The sequence below is a fragment of the Haemorhous mexicanus genome, chromosome 8 (assembly GCF_027477595.1).
Source record: "Haemorhous mexicanus isolate bHaeMex1 chromosome 8, bHaeMex1.pri, whole genome shotgun sequence".
NCBI lineage: Eukaryota > Metazoa > Chordata > Aves > Passeriformes > Fringillidae > Haemorhous > Haemorhous mexicanus.
Window position 1 is genome coordinate 10,355,549 of NC_082348.1, and position 19,360 is coordinate 10,374,908.

Here is a 19,360-nt window from a genome sequence, read left to right on the forward strand (position 1 = left end):
TAGGAAGAGAAAGGTCCTTTCCATTCAATGCTCAGCAAGCATAAGCACTGTTTTAATCGCAAAAAACAGTTGTAACATTTCAGTTCCAAGAGCAGAAAGCAACTTCTACTGTTTCATTTACTAACAAAACTAGCTAGAAACACTTCACTGCTGCCTGCTTCTGGCCAGTTGTCTTATGTGGTGCACTGAGGGCACATTCCTCCTCCTTGTGTTCCTTCAAGCTTTGTGACTTTGAAATTGCTTGTCAAATTCACTTTGACATTGATAGATGTGGGATTGGAGCCCTCATCCTACAGACCTGAACCTGACTGAGCAGAAACTGCTCAGCCAAGGGATTGCTGAAGGGAGAAGTGCCTGATTTTGCACTTCAACTTCTGAGATTTAACTTTTTGTAACTAATGCAAACTAGTGCCTCTAAATATTCAGGTTTTGGATCAGCGTTAAAGATATTAGGATCAGCTCCTTCTGCAGTCATCTCCTGCAGCTAATTAGTTCCCTTGCACTGTCAGGAAATACCAAAGCTGCAGTGGGATATTTTCCTGACCTTTTTTGGTGTGCTGAGGAACACATGTAGAAAATTGTTTAAGATAAACTTCTTGAGGAGAAATAGAATGGTTTTTGAGTACTGTAAAGATATATTTTTTAATCAGTTGATTATATACAGTGTCAGCAACAGTTTCCAGCTAGCTTGTCAGCTTTCTATCTGAACTAAGGGATATCCAAACACAGATCTTACTTGTGTACTACGTTTGTAAACATCTGGGCAAAGACTTGACATATTTCTGCATAGAAAGGGTCTTACTCTTTTCCTTTCTTTTTTCTTTTATACACAGAAAATGCTGTGTCAGTTGTTTCACACTGTATGCTTGCACTCAAATGCCATGTTTTCAAAAAAACCCCACATTTCTCTGACCTGTGGGCAGCACATTTTATACACCAGCCTTTTGCATACACAGTTGCTCATGGTAGTTTACACAGTGCACAGAAAAGCCTCCAAACTTGGATGTGAAAATCTGAGCCTGAGATTTAGATGATCACAGTGAAGCTTTTGGAAAATAGATTCAATGTGATAAATTTCAGTAATTTCTTTTAAGGACAGTTTGAAAAAAAAAATGTTCGTGTTGACTTTAAAGTGAAGGCAGATGGGAAAATGGGATCTTAGGCTTCCTGTTGGCACTTCAGAAGGGAAGGTGATCTCTGACTCCTCATTGCCACTGGGGAGAACACATTGCCCTGCTTTCAGGCTAAGTTATTTTAGATGCCATGTTAGAAAACGTATCATATGTTTTGGAGTAAGAAAACTCTGGTTATGTGGTTATGTGACTATAGGGATATTGTGCAATACTTTTTGAATGTGCTTTTTAAAGGACAGTCAGAGATAAGAAGGGTCTTGATGGTGGTGCATTTGCATGGATCTGGGTAATTTCCTGCAGCTGCTCCCAGGCATCCTTCTCTCTGCTTCTGTCTCTAAAATTGGTGGGAACAGAGAAAATGTGTGAAAATGAGGTTTCTGCAAATAATTTACTATAACCATACCTGACCATAGCAAAAAAGGGTGTCACAGCATTTGAAATGAGAAACTGACGAAGCTCAAGTGAATTGTTGTGGTTGTGCTCCAAAGTTGCCTCAAGCATGGTGTTCAATCATTAGGCAAGTTATTAAAGCCATCGATGTTTCAGATTTCATTTGCTAAGTTGGGGATTTGGGGGTCTCAAAAGAGCACTAGCTCAAGTGTTTGCATTTCATGAAATGCCTTAAGAGCTTTTAATGGAGCTAAGTTTGGGAGTGGAGTCTGTACTGGGATCAGTATTTATGTTGCAAAACTTCATAAATTAAGTTCTGGTAAATAAAAATATTCTGTTCAGATTCAATGTTGTGAACAGGTTGCTTCTTTTGTAGACTTTTCAAAACTTTGACTTGCTGTTGTTTGAGGATTTTCTAGCTTTTCTCTTGATTGCAGAGCTGCAAATCCCTGTACTCCTGGTAACCTTAACAGGAGCAGGACTGGAATGTGTTACATCTGTTAGCCTTCCCATCCATATCTGTTTTGTTTAGATGGTAATCTCTTTGGGAGAGCAATGGTTCCTCACTAGGACATTCTACTGTGCCTAATCTGGCTGCTGCTCTTGCACAAAAGATAAACCTAATGCAATGAATCTCACTGAAGGCATACACTGATGGTTCAGGCAGACATGCAGACTGGACATGAGTTTCTCAACCTAAATACAAGTCTGTTTCAAGCCAGACACAACTTATATTCTGACATTTTTATATTTTTACAATACAATTCTATTGCTGGGATGTGGGTTTTTTTTCCCTCCAACACCTAAACTATTCCTTAGTTTTCTTTTTTCCTGACCTTGCTTATTCTTTTCTTCTTCCCATCAGGTTTAGAACAAGCATTGATAAAAATGAGCCCACTGAGACTTGCCTAAGAATTTTTAGCTTAATGACTCTGTGTTTCACACTATGCTAGAGGGTAGACACATCACTCACTTGCACACTGGCAGCATAATCTGGCAGCACTTGGTTATGAACAGGTTTTTCTCTTACCTCCATCACTGTATTTTCCAGCAGGGCAATACTGGTGGGTCAGCACAAGAAGAATGTCAAGCCAGTTCACATGTCTCATGACCTCATTCTTTCAGTTCATATTGGAAGCAGTAGCTTCACTATAGATCAAGTTAAAAGCATCCACAGAATGTTTAAGCAGAGCAAATCTAGAATACCTGTGCTACAGACCAGCTGAACAGGAGTTTGGAGCAGCTGGTGATTTGTGCTTCCCCTTGCCCACAGGGGTGCTTGTAGGCAGCCTGGTTTTGAGAGCATGCCCAAGTCCAGTTTTACCTGTGAGATAATGATCTGACTGGTGCACATCATCTGCTCCTTCTTTTGTTTTACTGTTGGCCTCACTTCAAATTTAAGAGGCATGCAAACCACTATTGATTTTCTTTCCTGTTTACACTAGAAGAAAATGTATTGTATTGAAATAGTTTCTTTCTACTGTTAAAATTTTATCATGACTGGTTCTTTTTACCACAACATGCAGAGCCCCAAGTTTTGATAAATGTTCAATAATTTATGAAAACTGTAGGGTTTTTTTACACTGGAGTGCTACAGTTCTCTTGTGCAACTGCTAAAGGGATGGAGGCTCAATCACTTTTTTACTTCAGGACGTACAAATCCGAATTAAGTACTGATGGCTCTCCTTTTTCATAGATTTGGTCTTGTGGAAGCTCCTTGCAACAGAAACTTCTTATGTGCCTTATACAATGCTGTGTGTGCTTGAGCATGCTTAATAAATAATTCTTTATTGCTAGACATATATCAGCTAAGAAAACAGCAATCCAGGCATCATTTATTTTTTATTTCTTCTGATACAAATCTTTAACAAAACCTCAAATATTAGGACAAATCTGGTTTTCCAGTTACTGAGAAATAACTGGTTTTTTAAAATCTCCATGCAGCAGTTAATGGTTTTCTCTTTCATTCTTCACAGAAAATGCAGGCTCTCTGAAAGTTCTCTTTGGGACACCTGAGTTTGTGGCTCCAGAAGTTATAAACTATGAACCTATTGGATATGAAACAGATATGTGGAGTATAGGAGTTATCTGCTACATTTTGTGAGTACTTTTCTATTCTTAAATTCACAAATCCTGACAGTTGCTGAACATACAAAATTTTCATCAACTTCTGAAGTTTTCAGAAGTTTTTTTTTGTTGCAAATTGCAGCTCCAACATGTTTAATAAAACTTTGCTGTTCTTTTAAGGGTGCAACTGGTAAACTGCAGAACTGGCAGTTCTGGAAATTCAACTATTTGGTGTTGTATCTCTTACATCACAAACGAGCAATGCTTCATCTCATTTAAAAAGACAGCGTGACTGTTTTATTATTAACTTTGAACTGCTTTTCCTTTCCAGATGTTAGGAGAAATATTTGAGCATGCATTAATAACCAGTAATACCCATTATTTTATTCCATGAGAGAAAACTTTTGCGAAATGTTGGGGTCTCGTGGGACACACTGAAGTACCCCAGCATTGCCATATCTGTTCACAGTGCATTTTTATTTATTATCAAGCACAAGCCACCGTATAAATACATTTTATAAGCACATGGATTAAGCTCGTGGAAACACTTTAGCAGATGGTTGGCTGCAGCTCTTGGTTACATATTTCAGTATTAGATTTGATTTTTATATATTATTTGATGCAGCATGTTTATAAACATCAGTGAATCTAGAGAAATGTATATGGAAATAGTATCTCCATGCCTAGACCAGCAAATGGTTTTCTTCCAGCAGTGATTTTACACATTCAATGCCATATAAACAAGTGAAAAGAGAGGCTTTGTTTGGAGCATGGTCCTTCTCCCTTGTTCCAGCTTCAGCAGTAAGTCAGTAGCCGATCTGCTTTGCATTGGTTCTTTTAAAAGACTCCTCTCAATGCCTTTCTGCCTTTGTTAAAGAGCGGCTATCCTGCTCCTTGACTTGGCAAAGCACAGTTGTTTGCCTCACTTTTACTCAGTTGTTCTCTACTCCTGCTTTTCTCATGAGCCTGCACTTGTTCATGCTCTTCTCATTCCCAAACCAAGCAACACAATTTCCTTACTTGGCCTATGCAAAAGCGACCACATCAACTCCCTCTTGCTCCCAGCAAAGCCTCGGAATATTTCTGTTATCTTCAGTTTCAGATGTGAAGTGTACTCCACGCTTCAGGGTCGCTTCGCTCTGCCAGTTTATTTACAGGACTTCTGAATTTTCCATTCACTCCCAAGCACTTCTTTCTAGATCTGGAAAGCTCCTTGGGAAGGTTCCGTAGCTGCAGTCCGGCAGCCCACCCAGGCAGCAGCGCGATGACAAACGCCCGTGCTCCGGGACGGGAGCGGGCGGGCGGCGCCGGGAATGGCTCGGTGCTGCAGCGCCGCCTGCAGCCCGCCCGGCCCCCGGCGCATCTCGGGGAGCTGCTCCCCTTCGGGGCCGCTCGGGGTTACACCGAGCGTTCGGGGAACGCAGCCAGGGCTGCCGCTGCAGGGCGGCGCTGCTGGGGAGCAGCGGCCTCGGCTGAGACAAAGCGAAGGGAACAGTGGGGAAAAGGCGAGCTGTCCTGCCAAAGACCAGTCTGCTTCTTCCCAGTTTCTCTGTGCCAAGAAGGGTATTTGGATGCTGCACCATTCAGCTGATGGGATTGGGTCGTGTTACACTCATTCAGCTGATGGGATATGCCCTGAGAAATATGTTGTGAAATTACTTGTTTGCTAAGGTATATTTAAAATCATTTAACCTGTCATGAGGGAAAATCTACATTACCCAAACACAGTGAAAAATATTTATTTTGATGCATTGCTGTTGCCACAATAATGATTAGCGGTGATAATCAGCTTTTGTCTTTCTTGCCGTAAGAATAAGGTTAATAGAAGTTAGGGAAGACCCATGAGGCATCACTTGGACTTTACGTTTCCACCCCAGACTGTTCCAAATCTCCTAACTTTCTTACAGCCCAGCTATTTTCACAGACTCACAACTATGAGCCATTATCCAAAAAGAACATCATCATTACAGAATGCAGATGAAAGTCAGTGAGAACTGCAACTCTCTTTAGTTGCAGCTCTGCTTTCCCGTTTTGATTGTAAGCTCAGAACTACCAAATCTCGCGCCTGAAGTGCAAGACACACTCACCTGGTGTCTGTCTCATACACCATCACTGTATCCATCACCTGGGCATGTGCATCCCCTCTCCTCTGCCGTGGGAGTGGGGCCATGCAGGCAGAGGAGAGCACTGGACGTAAGGGCAGCTCTGCTAGAGGCAGCTGATGGCCCAGAGCTGCTGTGCCCACCCTCTGTCCCAAGGGAATCAGCAGGGAGCACACAACAGCTTCACTTGACATAACACCTGCCTGGAAAGTGACTGCCATGGAAAGTGCATGATGTGCTGCACAACAATGAATACAAACTGGCTTTAGCAGAGAGCTGCTAAAGTGATCTCTGTGAGTGAAGGGTCTTCCCTGCAGAGGAATAAACGGTTGGGATGTAATCTTAAGTAGGAAGCAGAGTGACAGCACTCCTCCAAAACCCTGCAGCAAAACCTCTCCCCAGCCCTCTGCTATGCAGATGTAAGTACAGATACTGCACTCCCTGCTGGGATACTGCATCTGTCTTCCTTATGGCAAGACTGATTTAATTCCATCCTACAGTTCATGGGTTCCCTTTCCACATTTCTAAACTACATATTAAATCCTTTTTATCTTCCCGGATAACTTATTCAGTCCTGTCTCTTCATCTGTCTTTGTTCTTTCTTAAATTTCCGTTTGTATTCTCCACCTCATGTTTTTTATCTTCCACTTTTATCTTGTACTCCGTCCTGTTCTGCATCACAGTACTGTTCCACATACTTAAGTTGATCTATTGCCTTTGAAATAACAGGCCACAAATATTATAGCTTGTGTATATCATCTCCATTTATGTCTATTTCAATGTTTCTTTCTGCATTTACAATAATCTGTATCTAATGAAGATTAAACCTCCTGAATTCTTTCCAGCTCTTTCTGTTCCATTTATTCTTCTGGGCATTGCTGAATTTGCATGGTTTTTTTTCTATTTCTAGTTCTTTTCTGTTGATCAATTTGGATATTCATTGTTTTGAATATTTAGTAATCTGACACAATTTCTAGTTTTTGTTTCAAACCAATTTTCAGTCTAAGGTTTCAGCACTGCATGGGCATTTAATGTGGGTTGCCCTTTTCCTTCTGGCAGCAAAGGATCCAAGTAATTTCAGGGAGGAATTGTCTGTGGCTGATTCAAACCCCTGCTTGCATTCCAATGTGTCTCCTTGCTTTTATCAGTGCCAGGCTGAGTTTATCTTTTCAGCATAGTGGATTTCTGTCAATTAATATTTTTTAATATACTTTATCTTAGGTTGTGTTTTAATATCATATTTGATCTTGCTGCATACTCTTTCCCTTCAGCACCTTCCTAACAGTACACACCCTGATTCTTCAAACATTCCCTTTCCTTTTTATCCATTGTGTCGTTCATCACTGCTGTTCCCCCTCCCTTGTTTGGCAGTTCGGGTTGGTTGAAAGATCTTTGAGCATCATTCATCTTTTGGGTGTGCTGGCTTGGAAACTGGATAAAGCAAGGCTTACACTAGGCTCTATGTCATGTTAAAAATCTATACCTCTTTATATTAAAGATGGGAGAGCACTCCTTGTTCTTTCCTTAAACCAAGTTAGGAAGGCTTTAATGTCAGACTGTACCGCTCAAAAGAAAATCTTCTATTTGTTCAGTGGCACTGGCAAACTGTGGTTCCTCATTTCCACTGGACATGTGAAATAAGAAGAGAACAGCAATAACACCCTTACTTCAGCAATGAGCTGTCTTCCTTTACATGGGTTCAGTGGTCTGCTTCTTCCAGGGAGGACCAGTGTGCGCTGTGTCCCACGGATGTGTGTCCCTGACAAAGTATCCTCAGACTATTTATTTGCTGCAGTTCACTTGGGAAAGAATTAATTCTCTACATGATCTCCAGGGTGCAGGTGTCATCCTCACATGCTTATTTGAGATGCCCTGCACAGGTTTATCAGAAGTGCCAGCAGTTCCAGGGAGCTGGTGCTACAAGTGCTGCTTGCAGAGGAGTGCTCACAGCCTAACCCTTTAGACAAGCAGCAAAGCCATCTTCCCTGGATTAGTGGGAGTCTTAATGCAAAGATTTCCAGTTCAAATGCCGTGGTGTTTGTTACATATGCAATGAAATTTGCATCCACATTGGGCCCTTTTCATTGTAACATTTCCAAGTCTGCACTCAGAGTTTGTTAGAACAGACCAATAAATGTAAAGGAACTCCTAGAGGATAAAATATATTTCTTCTTTATTTAGAAGTGGAAACTTCTAATAGTAAAAGACTTTCTAAACAAATGGTTCTTAACATGCCAGGAAGATGCCTGGTAAAGTAACTGGAAAAAGTTTTCAGTAAACAGCCTGCTGCTTGTCTAAGAGTAATTTCACAGTGTAAGCTCAGAGTTAATTTTCTGGAGCAGTAGCTCATCTTTATCACTTCAGCATTCCAAAAAGAAATTGTTTCCATTATCTGTCAAAAGAGTTGCTGGACCATTATTACTTTAAATGGCTATTAAGAAATGAACAACCAAGACTTCAGTCAGTGAAATCTGTGCTAGAGATAAAAATTGCTGGCTATAATCTGCACTAGTTGCTGGTTTTTTTCTGACTGTAGACAAGGATCCAGTTCTCCTTAGAAGTATTTCCACAACAAGGCAACTGATTCACAGTGTAAAACTGCAGTAGAGAGAGAAAATTATTTCAGCTTTGTAAATCTGCAACAGCACATTCAGAAATACGAAAATAGGTTCATTGAAATGTTTGAATGGGCACTGTTTCACTGTGGAACAGTGAAATGACAAAGTGAGTAGAGGCTTAACTGAGATCCACCTGGTAGTTTAACAAATGCATGGGATAGAACAATCCTACTATAGCATTTAAAATTTTATCAGATAATTCTGATAATTGTACAATTCTAAATTTTAAAAAAACCCAATACACACACACAAAAACAAAAACAACAACCAAAGAATTTTTTTCCTTCTCTAACCTTCTTCTCTAACCTGCTTTAATTTTTCCTCACCCTTCAAAAGCTACGTGGGATATGCAGCACAAGTGCAGCCTCTTACAGCACCACGGAACAGTGGTGTTTCCACACGAAGCAATGTCCCCGTACCTAAAGCAGGATTTTTAGTCTGCATATGATCTCTCACTACTGCAGCTTTAACCTCTGGAAATAGGCCAAAATCTTATCCAATGTGGTGCAAGAGCTGCACAGCACTATTTGTGGTAATACTGTGCAGAGGTCACCCCTGGCATACTTCGATCAAGTATTGAAGGGAAATGCGATTTTTATTGCTCCAGCTGCCCGAGTGTGGGCACGGAGCTTAACTGGATGAAGAGAAAATGTACATCCTCTCTTCTGAGCTAAAGGAATTTCTTCACAGACCTGTCATTGTATGAGCTGCTGGCTTGGCTGAGACTGTTGTTCTTACACAAGGTAAAACCGAGACAAACCAGCAGTCAGTATGTGGAGCCCCAAATCAGAACTGTGGTCTGCACAAGACTTTTTCACTTGCTACAACATGATGCAGAACACTGTCATAACTGAGCACATGTTCAGATGTTGGAGAGGAGGTAGGTTTAAGGCCCTGCAGGAATGCTCTGTGATTCCAGGACAGAGATTCCCATGCCTCCTGGCCGTGAGGGCTGCAGGGGGTGCGGGCAGAGCAGAGCCCGCGCTGCAGCTGTGCCAGCTCTGCAGGGCTGTCCTGCCAGGCACAAACCTTCTCTCCTCCAGTAAAGCAAGCATCAAGCACAGGGAGCAGTGGTGTAAAAAGGCTTCGTTGGGGGCATTTCTGGTACGTTCATCTTTCAGCTTTTGGTAACTTGTCCTGTTAGATCTTCATAAATGAGTTTATGCCACCTCACCCATTTACAAAGTCAGGATTCAATGCTGCATTTGAGCGCACCACAAATAATGGAAAGTAAGACAGCAAATACATTCTGTTCTGATTTACCTTGTTCTGCCTGAGAATAAACAAACCTTTCATCTTCAGCTCATGTATTATTACTAAGAAGCTTCTGAAGTACACACGTAAGATTCTAGAGTCTGCTGTACTGCACACAACTTCCAGAAATGGTAAAAGATTTAGTGTCTGCTCTGTGTGAGACTTCAAAGAGTGTGCGTTTCTGCTTTGCTTATAAAATAAAATGCTTGAGAACAAATCAGATTTTGAATGTAATAAGAGCCTAAAAAGAAGCAAAATAACTTTGAAGGAAATCATTCTATCATTAATCTAATAGCTCACTTTATTTGACCCCAATCATTTTTTAACCAGTCTGTTCTGTGATATTCACTGGCACCACGATATTCATATAGTATTATTTCCATGTAGTGTTTTCAAAACCCTATTAAGTTAGAGTTATTTTTCTATATTTAAAAGAATGGAGTAGTACTGGTTAACACAATTGTGCAGAGAAATATAAAGTCTGTAAAAATTCATGAAGAATAGGTTATTCTGTAAATTGCATGCCAGGAGGACCTGGAAAAGTGAATAACTTGTAGTTCTAGGGAATAAGCAACCTTTCACCTCTAAGTTTTTACTGAAAGTTTGATATATACAGGCATCAAAAATATCCAGATGCACAGTGTAATAAAGGATAATGCTCGACTGGAGAAAGAGACTGCAAAAATGACACCATGATGGTCTGTAATTGCCTTTCACTGGCAATTTATCAGTTATATTGTATAAAAAGCCTTGGAAGCTCAACTTAGGTTATAGGAGAGCATTATTTCCATTTCACGAATCATCGTGACTGATGGAGAACATAAAGACCAAATTACTTGTGCATGCATCTGCATAACTCCACAGCCTGCAGTGATGAAGCATTGCTTTATCTGTCTGTATAAGTCAGGGTGGGTTTGTTTACAAAATAGCCCTGTAGATTTCATTATTTCATGATGCATCTTTCTTCTCGGGGTCTCTCTGCAGGAGTAAATGAAATAAAATTTACAAAGCCCCCCTTGGTTTGACAGTAAAGGCAGCAAAATCACCCTGAAACTAGATAATCTCCAGAAGTCCCTTCCAACCCTAACAATTCTGTGATTCTGAGGAATTGTCAGGGGAGAAAACAAGATATTCCACCAAATTTGGTGTGAAGAATCAAGTATTAGTTTTGCAGAACTAGACAAGTCATTTAATAAACGACTTTGCTCCAATTTCACTTAATTCTAATTCTCCTCAAAAATGTCTTGGGAAAAGAGAAGGAAACTAGAAAAAAGTGCCTTTCAGTTTTGCTGGCAAAATTCCAGTTTCCTTCCCGTAAGACTATCTGTATTTAGTTTTGAGTCCTTTTAAATTTCATTTCATTTTTAAAGCAAGCTTTTATTTGTAAAGAAGTGCAGAGCATGGGAGATGTCACACGGGATTTTAACTCGCTCCTCTGGTAATTTGCAAATTGACATGGTTTGTTCTGTGTCTGTGTCTGCTCTGTCCCCAGGGTCAGCGGACTCTCTCCTTTCATGGGAGACAACGACAACGAAACCCTTGCCAATGTCACCTCGGCAACGTGGGACTTCGATGATGAGGCTTTCGATGAAATCTCTGACGATGCCAAGGACTTTATCAGCAATCTACTGAAGAAAGACATGAAGTAAAGGCTGGATTTACTCTCTGCACTTTGTGTGTTTGCAGTGAGCCGGAGTTGCCATTCGTGTTCCCCCGCTGTGCATCTCCCCAGGGCCGCAGCACCTCTGGCCATACTTTATAAGGAGCTGTGCGTGCCCGCCCGGCTCCGCGTCTGCAGCTCTGGATTTCACTCGCAGGGTGCAGGGGCTGAATGGAGCTTTGGCTTCAATCGCCGGCTCTTTGTGCTCTTCCCTCCCCTCGGGCGAGGTGCCCCCGGGGCTTTTGTGTGGCCACTCTGACCCCCTCTCTTGCGTGACACACATTCCTGCGTGACACGTTTTGGCTTGTCTGAACGGGCTGCAGTTCTGCCTTGTGTCGCCTACTTTTAAGAGTAGGCAGCTTCCCTATAAATGTAGTAATTGGGCAAGAAAAAAAAAAAAATCAGAGTTGGAAGCTCTGTTTGCAGAAGTGCCTGAACGAGCCAATGAAAGGAAACATACTTCTTCCAATGAGTTTGCAAGTGGATGGATGGAGGACAGAGGGTTATTTACATGTGCATCCTGAGCAAAGTGAAGAATAGGTGGCGAGAGATTTGGACATTTCTGTTCTGTGAGATGTTCAGGAGGCTATTAAGTGGTGGGATGGGGGAATCTCTGTAAGTGAAGGAAAGGAGATCTGGGACAGGGTTCTGTCAGCATGAAGCAGCTGAATCACTGCCATTGTGGCTCTGCTCTATGTGTTCCTTGCCTAAAACATACAGCTTTTCCTGCTTTGTTTTGTAATGTTTTATTAACACTTAAAAATGCACCGTTTTGTCTCAAAAAGATCTACAGAAATTGTGAAATTGAGTTTAAGAAGTTAGAATGGCTGGGAAAGCAAAACCATGTGATCTTTGTTGCTAAATTTAGGAAACAGAAAAATCAGCTCCCAGCAAAGAGAGCACAAAAAAAATGTTACAGCAGGTAGGTTCCTCTCTTTTTATTGGCAACACTGACTGGTCTTTTTATACAAAAACAGGAGTCGTTTAAATTGTACTCAATGTCTTCAGCATCCCTGGCTGCAAAAAGATACCAAAAACATGGAAGCCAAAAAACTTTCCAAAGATAGGATGAAGAAATATATGGCCAGAAGAAAATGGCAGGTAATGAAGAAGACGTGGAACTGGGCTGGATAGCCTAACAAGCCTCTTTATTTTTAATGTTTATGATTCTGGGGAACACATCACATCAGGGGGTTTCTGCTGCTGGTGAAAGCTGTAGCGTGGCCAGGGTGGGCATGCAGGGCAGCAGGTCTGGTTCCTACAGCTGGGCAGAAGGAGGGTGCACAGCTGCACATAGATTACACAGGATGATCCATTTCAGGCTACTGAAAGGCATGAGCTCAAGTATAGGTTTTTTCTGTTCTTCTGGGGTTCTCTCCCTTCCCTGCCCTCTCCATGCCACTGAGAGCTGGAGGATTGTGTAATTCTTAACGAACCTGAACAGTACAGGTAAAACTTGCCCGGCGTCCCTAAAGGTACCTTAATTTATGGCAGTTAAATTCTACTAAGCCAAGAGTTCAGTCTTGTTGGAACTTCCCCAGCTTCCCATGCATTCAATCAGACTGGTTTTCTGTAACATATTCAGTCTCCCTCTCTTCTTTTTTCCTAATGCTGGAACTGGAGTAGCAGGTCCATCTGTGCCACGCTGATAGCTACACGAGTTGCTGTGTGAAATCCTAGGTCCTTTTGAGTAGCCTACGAAATACTAATTTGTGTAGGTCTACCTTATATTCCCTCTTGCATTCTGCTCCTTCAAGAAGAAGCTTATGCAATACAAGTGTCTGTACTACTGCCCTCATAGTTTGAGCATATTTTAGTAGCCTGATGGTTGATCCTGGGTCCTGTCAGAGGTCTGCTCCCATCATGCAGATGGTGCTTTCTCATTCATTTCATATCAGCTCGTTATCCATGTTGGATGAAATTCAGCCCAGCCCAGCCCAGCAGGCTGTGGAGAGGCGTTCCCCACCAGAGTTCAGTTCCAGTTACACAGGACAGGGCTTTCTCTGCTGGCCCTCCTCTCGTACAGTGCTTTTTATCCGCAGCTAACAGAGACATTCATTTAGGTATGAGTTCATCAGGGGAAGTTTATATCTGCAACTAAATTTGGTAATTCAGTCCAGCCTGCTCTGTCTCTCCTAGAACAACTGAGCTATATATAAGCAGCTTGTCCACCAATTCCAGTGAGGTTTGCAGAGATCCCAGATAATTTGTCTGAAGCACGATTGTTGCAGAAAATCACATGCCTGTTGGACTGGATTGATCAGAAGCCTTTTCTGTTATGTCTTAGAAAACAGGCCATGCTGTCCGAGCAATAGGAAGACTGTCATCCATGGCAATGATTTCTGGTATGAGTGGGAGGAAGGCCTCTGGGAGCTCACCTACAAGCCCTATAAATGCAGACAAAGCAGAGAATGAAGGTAAGGAATTTTTTCTGTCCCATATTTTCACCTGTCTCTGAATCAGTCCTACTAAAACTTTAAGCAAATTGCTAGAGACCAATTGAGTTGGATATTACTGTGCTGTCTCTCTCTCTCTTTTTATCTTCCTATTTTTTAAAGAAATCTGTCAAAAATTCACTGTCCTTATATTGTCCTGCTACTCAAAATGTCACAGTACAAGCACAGGCAGTAAACTCTTTTCTTTTTAAAGCCAAAGAATTAAGGCAGATTTGACAGCTGCACTTTCTCTGGGTTTGGGAATGCATGTTTAGACAAAGATGACAGTGATGTATTGCCTTCTCATGCAAGCAAGCAAGCAATGAAGTATTAACACTTGCTGTTACCATGGCACACACCCTGCATTAACCATGCTCCTCAGCCAGGGCATTTAAGGAAATGTCTGCGTTACTCCCATAGGTCCCCAGATGAAATGTGAATTAGTGGTGTGTAACAGTCAGAGGTACAAATGTTTGACCCTGCTGAAAATCAAGCAATTTTGACAAATCCATAGACTGTGGGCCTGATAAAAGTGGAGCTTGTTTATCCCTCTGACTAGCAAAAGTCCAGCTTTGGTTAGAAACAAATTCAAGGGAAAAATACTGAGGATTTGTAGTATGGTGGCCTTGCACATCCATTTCTTTCTATTTATGGCCTGAATACTTTTCCAGCTGCAAAAGACTGGCACAAAGCTAAGCAGGCAACGTCCTCGCTGTCCCATTAGTTTGACAGAATTAAGTGAAATAAAGGGTGCTCTCATTACCATCTGGTAATTAAAAACTAAAATACATCTTTTGTGAACATGCCCTGTAAAATTGCTCACTACCTCTTTGCTCTCCTCCAGATGCTTTCCTCGAAGAAGTGGCTGAAGAAAGGCCCCACGTAAAGCCATATTTTACTAAAAAAATCCTTGACATGGAAGTTGTGGAAGGAAGTGCTGCTAGATTTGACTGCAAAATTGAAGGTACTTGGAATAAGCATATCTATTTTTTTCTCTCCTTCCTTATCAACTTTCTGCACTGGGTAATTGTTTTACTTTTTCAATTTTTACTTCTGTATTACTGTTGAGTTGGTGCCATTTTGCTTTACCAGTATCTGCACAAATAGCACAAATGTGTTGCAATAACAGAAATTATTTGGAGCTTGTTCCGTACTTGCCATGGAACAGAAGTCTCCCGGAGTCCATGTATGAATCACTAATTAAGAATAGCAAGTGAGAACTGTAATTTGATTTTTGAGGGAGCAGTAAGAGCAAGATGCAAAGTAGAAGCATAAATTCCAATAGTATACTCTTAGAGAGTGCCAGCCAGACACCAAGAATTAGTAGGAGGTCCGTTGTCTGAAAGGACAGATCAGTTTCAGGTCACCTCAAGAAAACTTTAAGCCATGCATACATTTCATTAAAGGCAAACAAGTCCCTAACTGTATATGCATAAGAAGGAAAGATAATATTCTTGTGCTGGTCACTTAAGTCATATCTAGAAAATACTGTTCTGTTGTTTGGGGTTTTTTAACTTAAGAGTTCAGGAAAGAAACCTCAGACTGGAATATGCAAAGTATAAGTATAATGAGAAGACATGTAAGGGGCATGGGCATGGTTAGGCCAAGAGCACTGGCACTTCTCCTGCAGTGAGACTGAACCTTGTGTATCTCAGCTAAGAATGGAAACTAGAAATTCGGAAAGAGGAGCTGTGAAAACAAAATAGGTAGGGCCAGTACCATCCTGCCTGTGTACAAGTTAATTTATAATCTTAAAATGAGGAAATCAGAGACTGCCTCGTTGACCCTCTGCTTGTTTCTCTGCTCCCAATCCTTCCCTGCCTGGGTTTCCTATCTCACAGTGGAGATTTGAGGATGGATTATTATTGCTGATGGATGCTCAGAGTGGGGGGTACACGCACAAGTACTGCATGGAATAAAACAAATGGACGTACCACGGCTGATGCTCCAAAATTTGCAGTGTACTGCTGCAATGTTCACTGTGTGTTAGGGAATCCTGCACTTTATTTCTGCTCAGTGGGGAGCCATCCTCCCCTGGGAGTTATCCTCCCCTCCCAGTCCAGAACTTGGCTGAGACCACAAACCTTCAATTTGTTACAGCAGCCAAGAGTACTGTATAAGGGATTGTTCTGCAGCAGGCGTTGTACAGCGCTGCTCTGCTCCGAGGCTTAGCAGAGCCATTTGCTTCACAAAAGGCTCTGAAACTCCTGTTGAGATGCACAATCAAAATGCTTTTCTTAGACTTCCTCACTTACCCTAACAAATAAAGAAAAAGAGAGTGCAACGGGACTGGCTGGCTTTTAAGGAGCAGATTAGGAGGAGGAAGATTCAGAATAAGCACAGCAAAGCAACCTGAGAAAGGTATTAAATTGTAAACCCCAAACAGTTTACCCTTGAAATTCTAAATCTCGGTGTTGGGAACTGTTGTCTCCGGAGAAGTTGCAATGTAATGTGAGCCTCAGATGCACTGTCAGGAGTTCGCCGCTGGCTGATGGCTACAGCACACAACAAACTGTCTGCAGACACTGCTCAGGGACTGGAAGGAGGAATCCAGCGAGTACTGCAGTGCTCACGTGCAGTTTTTGCTATTCTGTAAAATTTTGCTATTCAGAAAAAATAGTTTCAGGTAAATGTGAAGTAAAAAAGCCTCACATCATCTACATTTATTTTCCATAGAAGTCAATGAAATACTTGTCGACATACACAAAGGCGTGTCCCCATACAGGAATCAGAGCACAAGGTAATTAGTGCTGAGTTAATGCTCGTTTATTGCAGTCGCTGTTCTCTCTCTGCTCTTGCAGGCTATCCTGACCCTGAGGTGATGTGGTTCAAGGATGATCAGCCTGTCAAGGAGTCCCGTCACTTCCAGATAGATTACGACGAGGAAGGGAACTGTTCTTTGACTATTTCTGAAGTGTGTGGGGACGATGATGCCAAATACACCTGCAAAGCTGTTAACAGCCTTGGGGAAGCCACGTGCACCGCAGAGCTCCTTGTGGAAACAATGGCAAAAGAAGGAGAGGGAGAAGGAGAAGAAGACGAAGAGGAGGAAGAATGAAACAAGGCTAAAAAAATATATATTTAAAGACTCTCCTTATAAGGCTCAGAAAACCAAGTTATCAAAAGCACCTTGTGTGAAACGTAGGTCTTTGGGGGGTTGTTATTTCAGCATGATCAGTTGATACCTGTTAGCTTTATGTATGGGCATTACTTCCAACCAGCAGGCTTTTTAAGTTGCTAGCATGATTGGATTGACTTTAGGCAAGCCATCAACTAAGTTGCCCAGACTACTTTTAAAATCACAAACTAAGTTGTATTCTGAACATCTTAAAGAAAAATAGTCTATTTACTGAGCTCATTGCTCTTTGCCATCACTTTTCTCAGCCAAAACCGCAGCTAAGTTGGCTCCCCGAGATCTACTTTAAAGGAATTGTTGGCCAGACATGCAGTCAATCTCTCCAGTCCTGAGGAATAGGCTGAGCTGCATCTTCTCTAAGGGAAGGTTTGACACAGCCAGCATTGCAATTTGTATATTGGCATGGTTCATTTCTTGTTTCCTATAAGCAGAGTCTCACAGACCAAACTTCAAACATTTTCACTGCCTCTGACAGTGAGCTGTTAGTGCCCTTGTATTTCTGGCAAGCATTAAACATCCAGGTGGTTTCCTGAGATACTCCTGATCTTGCTTTTAGCTAGCTGATCCCACTTTGTCATCTTTCCCTTATGGAGCCTGTCACTTCAGTGCAGTTGCAGCTGCCTACTTAAGAAACAGACGAAAACACAAAGACTGAGAATATTTTCTGTGTTTCTGGTCACTCTGATGAAGACTTACGATTCATATATGTGCTGCTGTGAAAAAACAGGTTATTGCACAATCAGTGATTACTCTGTGCATATCTGTGAATGGAATCCCAGGTTAGTTAAAGTTTTACTTGCATTTATTTGGCAATTGCAAAACAGATTTCAACTGATGATAAGCTGGAAACTCCCACAGATTTTTTGAGTAGCCAAAAAGATAGTAGCCTGGATTACAAACTCCTCTATTCTTAGCAATTTCCAAAGAATCTTAACCTATATAGGACCTATTTCTACCTTATGAGCTTGACTGTCTTGTTTTTGTCTTGAACCTGCACCAGTAAGGCTGTTGCGTTTTTTAAAAACGCAGAAAAACAAAACAAAAAAATCCAAACCCCATTTTTTTCTCAGAAATGGTTAACGCACTCAGACTTAGTAACTTTGCTTTCCTTTCACAGTATTGGCACTTTTTGATTTTTTTTTGTTGTTGTTCAGAGGTAATATCAGAGGCTGCAAGGTGATTATGCATAATCCAAAACCAGTGTGTCTTATATCTATGTATCATTCCAAAAGTGATTCTTTTCCTTTCCACTTTTTGTGTGCAAGTGCAACCATTTGCATTTCAAAGGTTACCTCTTTTAAAAAAAAAGACATTACCTTAAATCCTCACCATTAAGTAGTCAGTGTATTTTAATACAGGTGTGTACATTACCAACCTTAGGTTGTTTGATATTACCTAGTTGTGTATGTGTTTCATATGATTTGCTCTTCTGCATTCAAAGCTCAACTAATGTGGGTGACACGACAGTTTGTAACTGCTTTACTCTTTGTTGCTAAGTTCAGATTGCCAGCATGTCTTTTCTTTTCGATTGATAAAAACCTCTTGTTATACTAAACACAGTATTGCCACAATTCCTTATACAGAAAGGGTTTGAATCTGATTTAGAGCATACAGAGCTTTCCTCACTTTTTTTTTAAATGTTTTAGGCAACAACGGGGTGTATTTTGTACCTTAATAAAAATATGCTATTGTTCTCCCTGTTTGTTAAACCATCAGAATTGCAGAGATGAGACTGCTACGGCTGTAGTTACTCACGGATCCTAAATAAATACTACCACAAAGCACACTCCTCGTATGCTCTGTCGCAGCGTCACCGCGCCCACCTTGGCCAAGCCTCTCCTCCTGCCCTTCAGAGCTGCTGGCCACACAAACCCCTGAGGTGGCAACACTGGAGCCTCCCTGATGTCTGTGGTGCTGCTGCCCTTCTCCTGCCCTGGCTGGTGCTGTGTGGAGGCTGCTCTGCCCCAGTGCCACCAGCTACAGCCTGGGGCTGGCACTCCTGGCCTCGTGCTCTGCCACGTCCCCAGTGTCACCACAGGCCCCAGTGGGAACGTGGATGGGGCACCAGGGTGGCTCTGGGCTTGTTTCACAGTTGGGAACTCCCATATGGTAGAGAAACATAGAGTTCTGAAAGACTGGGAGGAAGAGAGAAAAAAATCAGGGAAGACTCAATGTAGATAGTGACTTACACCAATGTTTCTAAAAACTGTAAAAGAGATGAGGACAAATCTGCTTGTGCTGCCTTTATTCAGACTTCTGCTAACATGCAGCGCACATCACCACAGGCCATGCAGGACCACACGGAGTCTCCTTAAAGCAAAGACTGTGCAAACACCCTGCTTGTAGCAACATACTTCTTGAGCAAATCCTCAGCCCTTCCAACAGCCATCTTTGCAGGGGTGCCCCACTGTCTTGTGAATGTACCTGGCTTTGTTCAGTGACTGCTGGTTTCCTACTGCAGGGAGGCACACGCCTGAAGCAGGAAAAGGTCTGGCTCTGCTGGGCTGCTCTGCAGGCACAGCAAGGTCTGTGGATGCACTGGGTATCAAAGCCCACACAGTCAGA

At 41.9% G+C, this 19,360-nt stretch overlaps 1 protein-coding gene across 1 annotated transcript in view; it reads left to right on the forward strand.

Annotated features, from left to right (window-relative positions):
* Window positions 1–18,581, forward strand: part of MYLK (myosin light chain kinase) — a 192,204-nt gene extending 173,623 nt beyond the window's left edge. Inside the window, exons 27-32 of the mRNA XM_059852710.1 lie at window positions 3,500–3,623; window positions 11,057–11,209; window positions 12,202–12,325; window positions 13,512–13,641; window positions 14,504–14,623; window positions 16,461–18,581. Of these exons, the coding sequence (XP_059708693.1) occupies window positions 3,500–3,623; window positions 11,057–11,209; window positions 12,202–12,325; window positions 13,512–13,641; window positions 14,504–14,623; window positions 16,461–16,717 (908 nt within the window). The 3' untranslated portion in view covers window positions 16,718–18,581. The remainder of the gene's footprint in view (window positions 1–3,499; window positions 3,624–11,056; window positions 11,210–12,201; window positions 12,326–13,511; window positions 13,642–14,503; window positions 14,624–16,460) is intronic.
* Window positions 18,582–19,360: the final 779 nt, after the last annotated feature.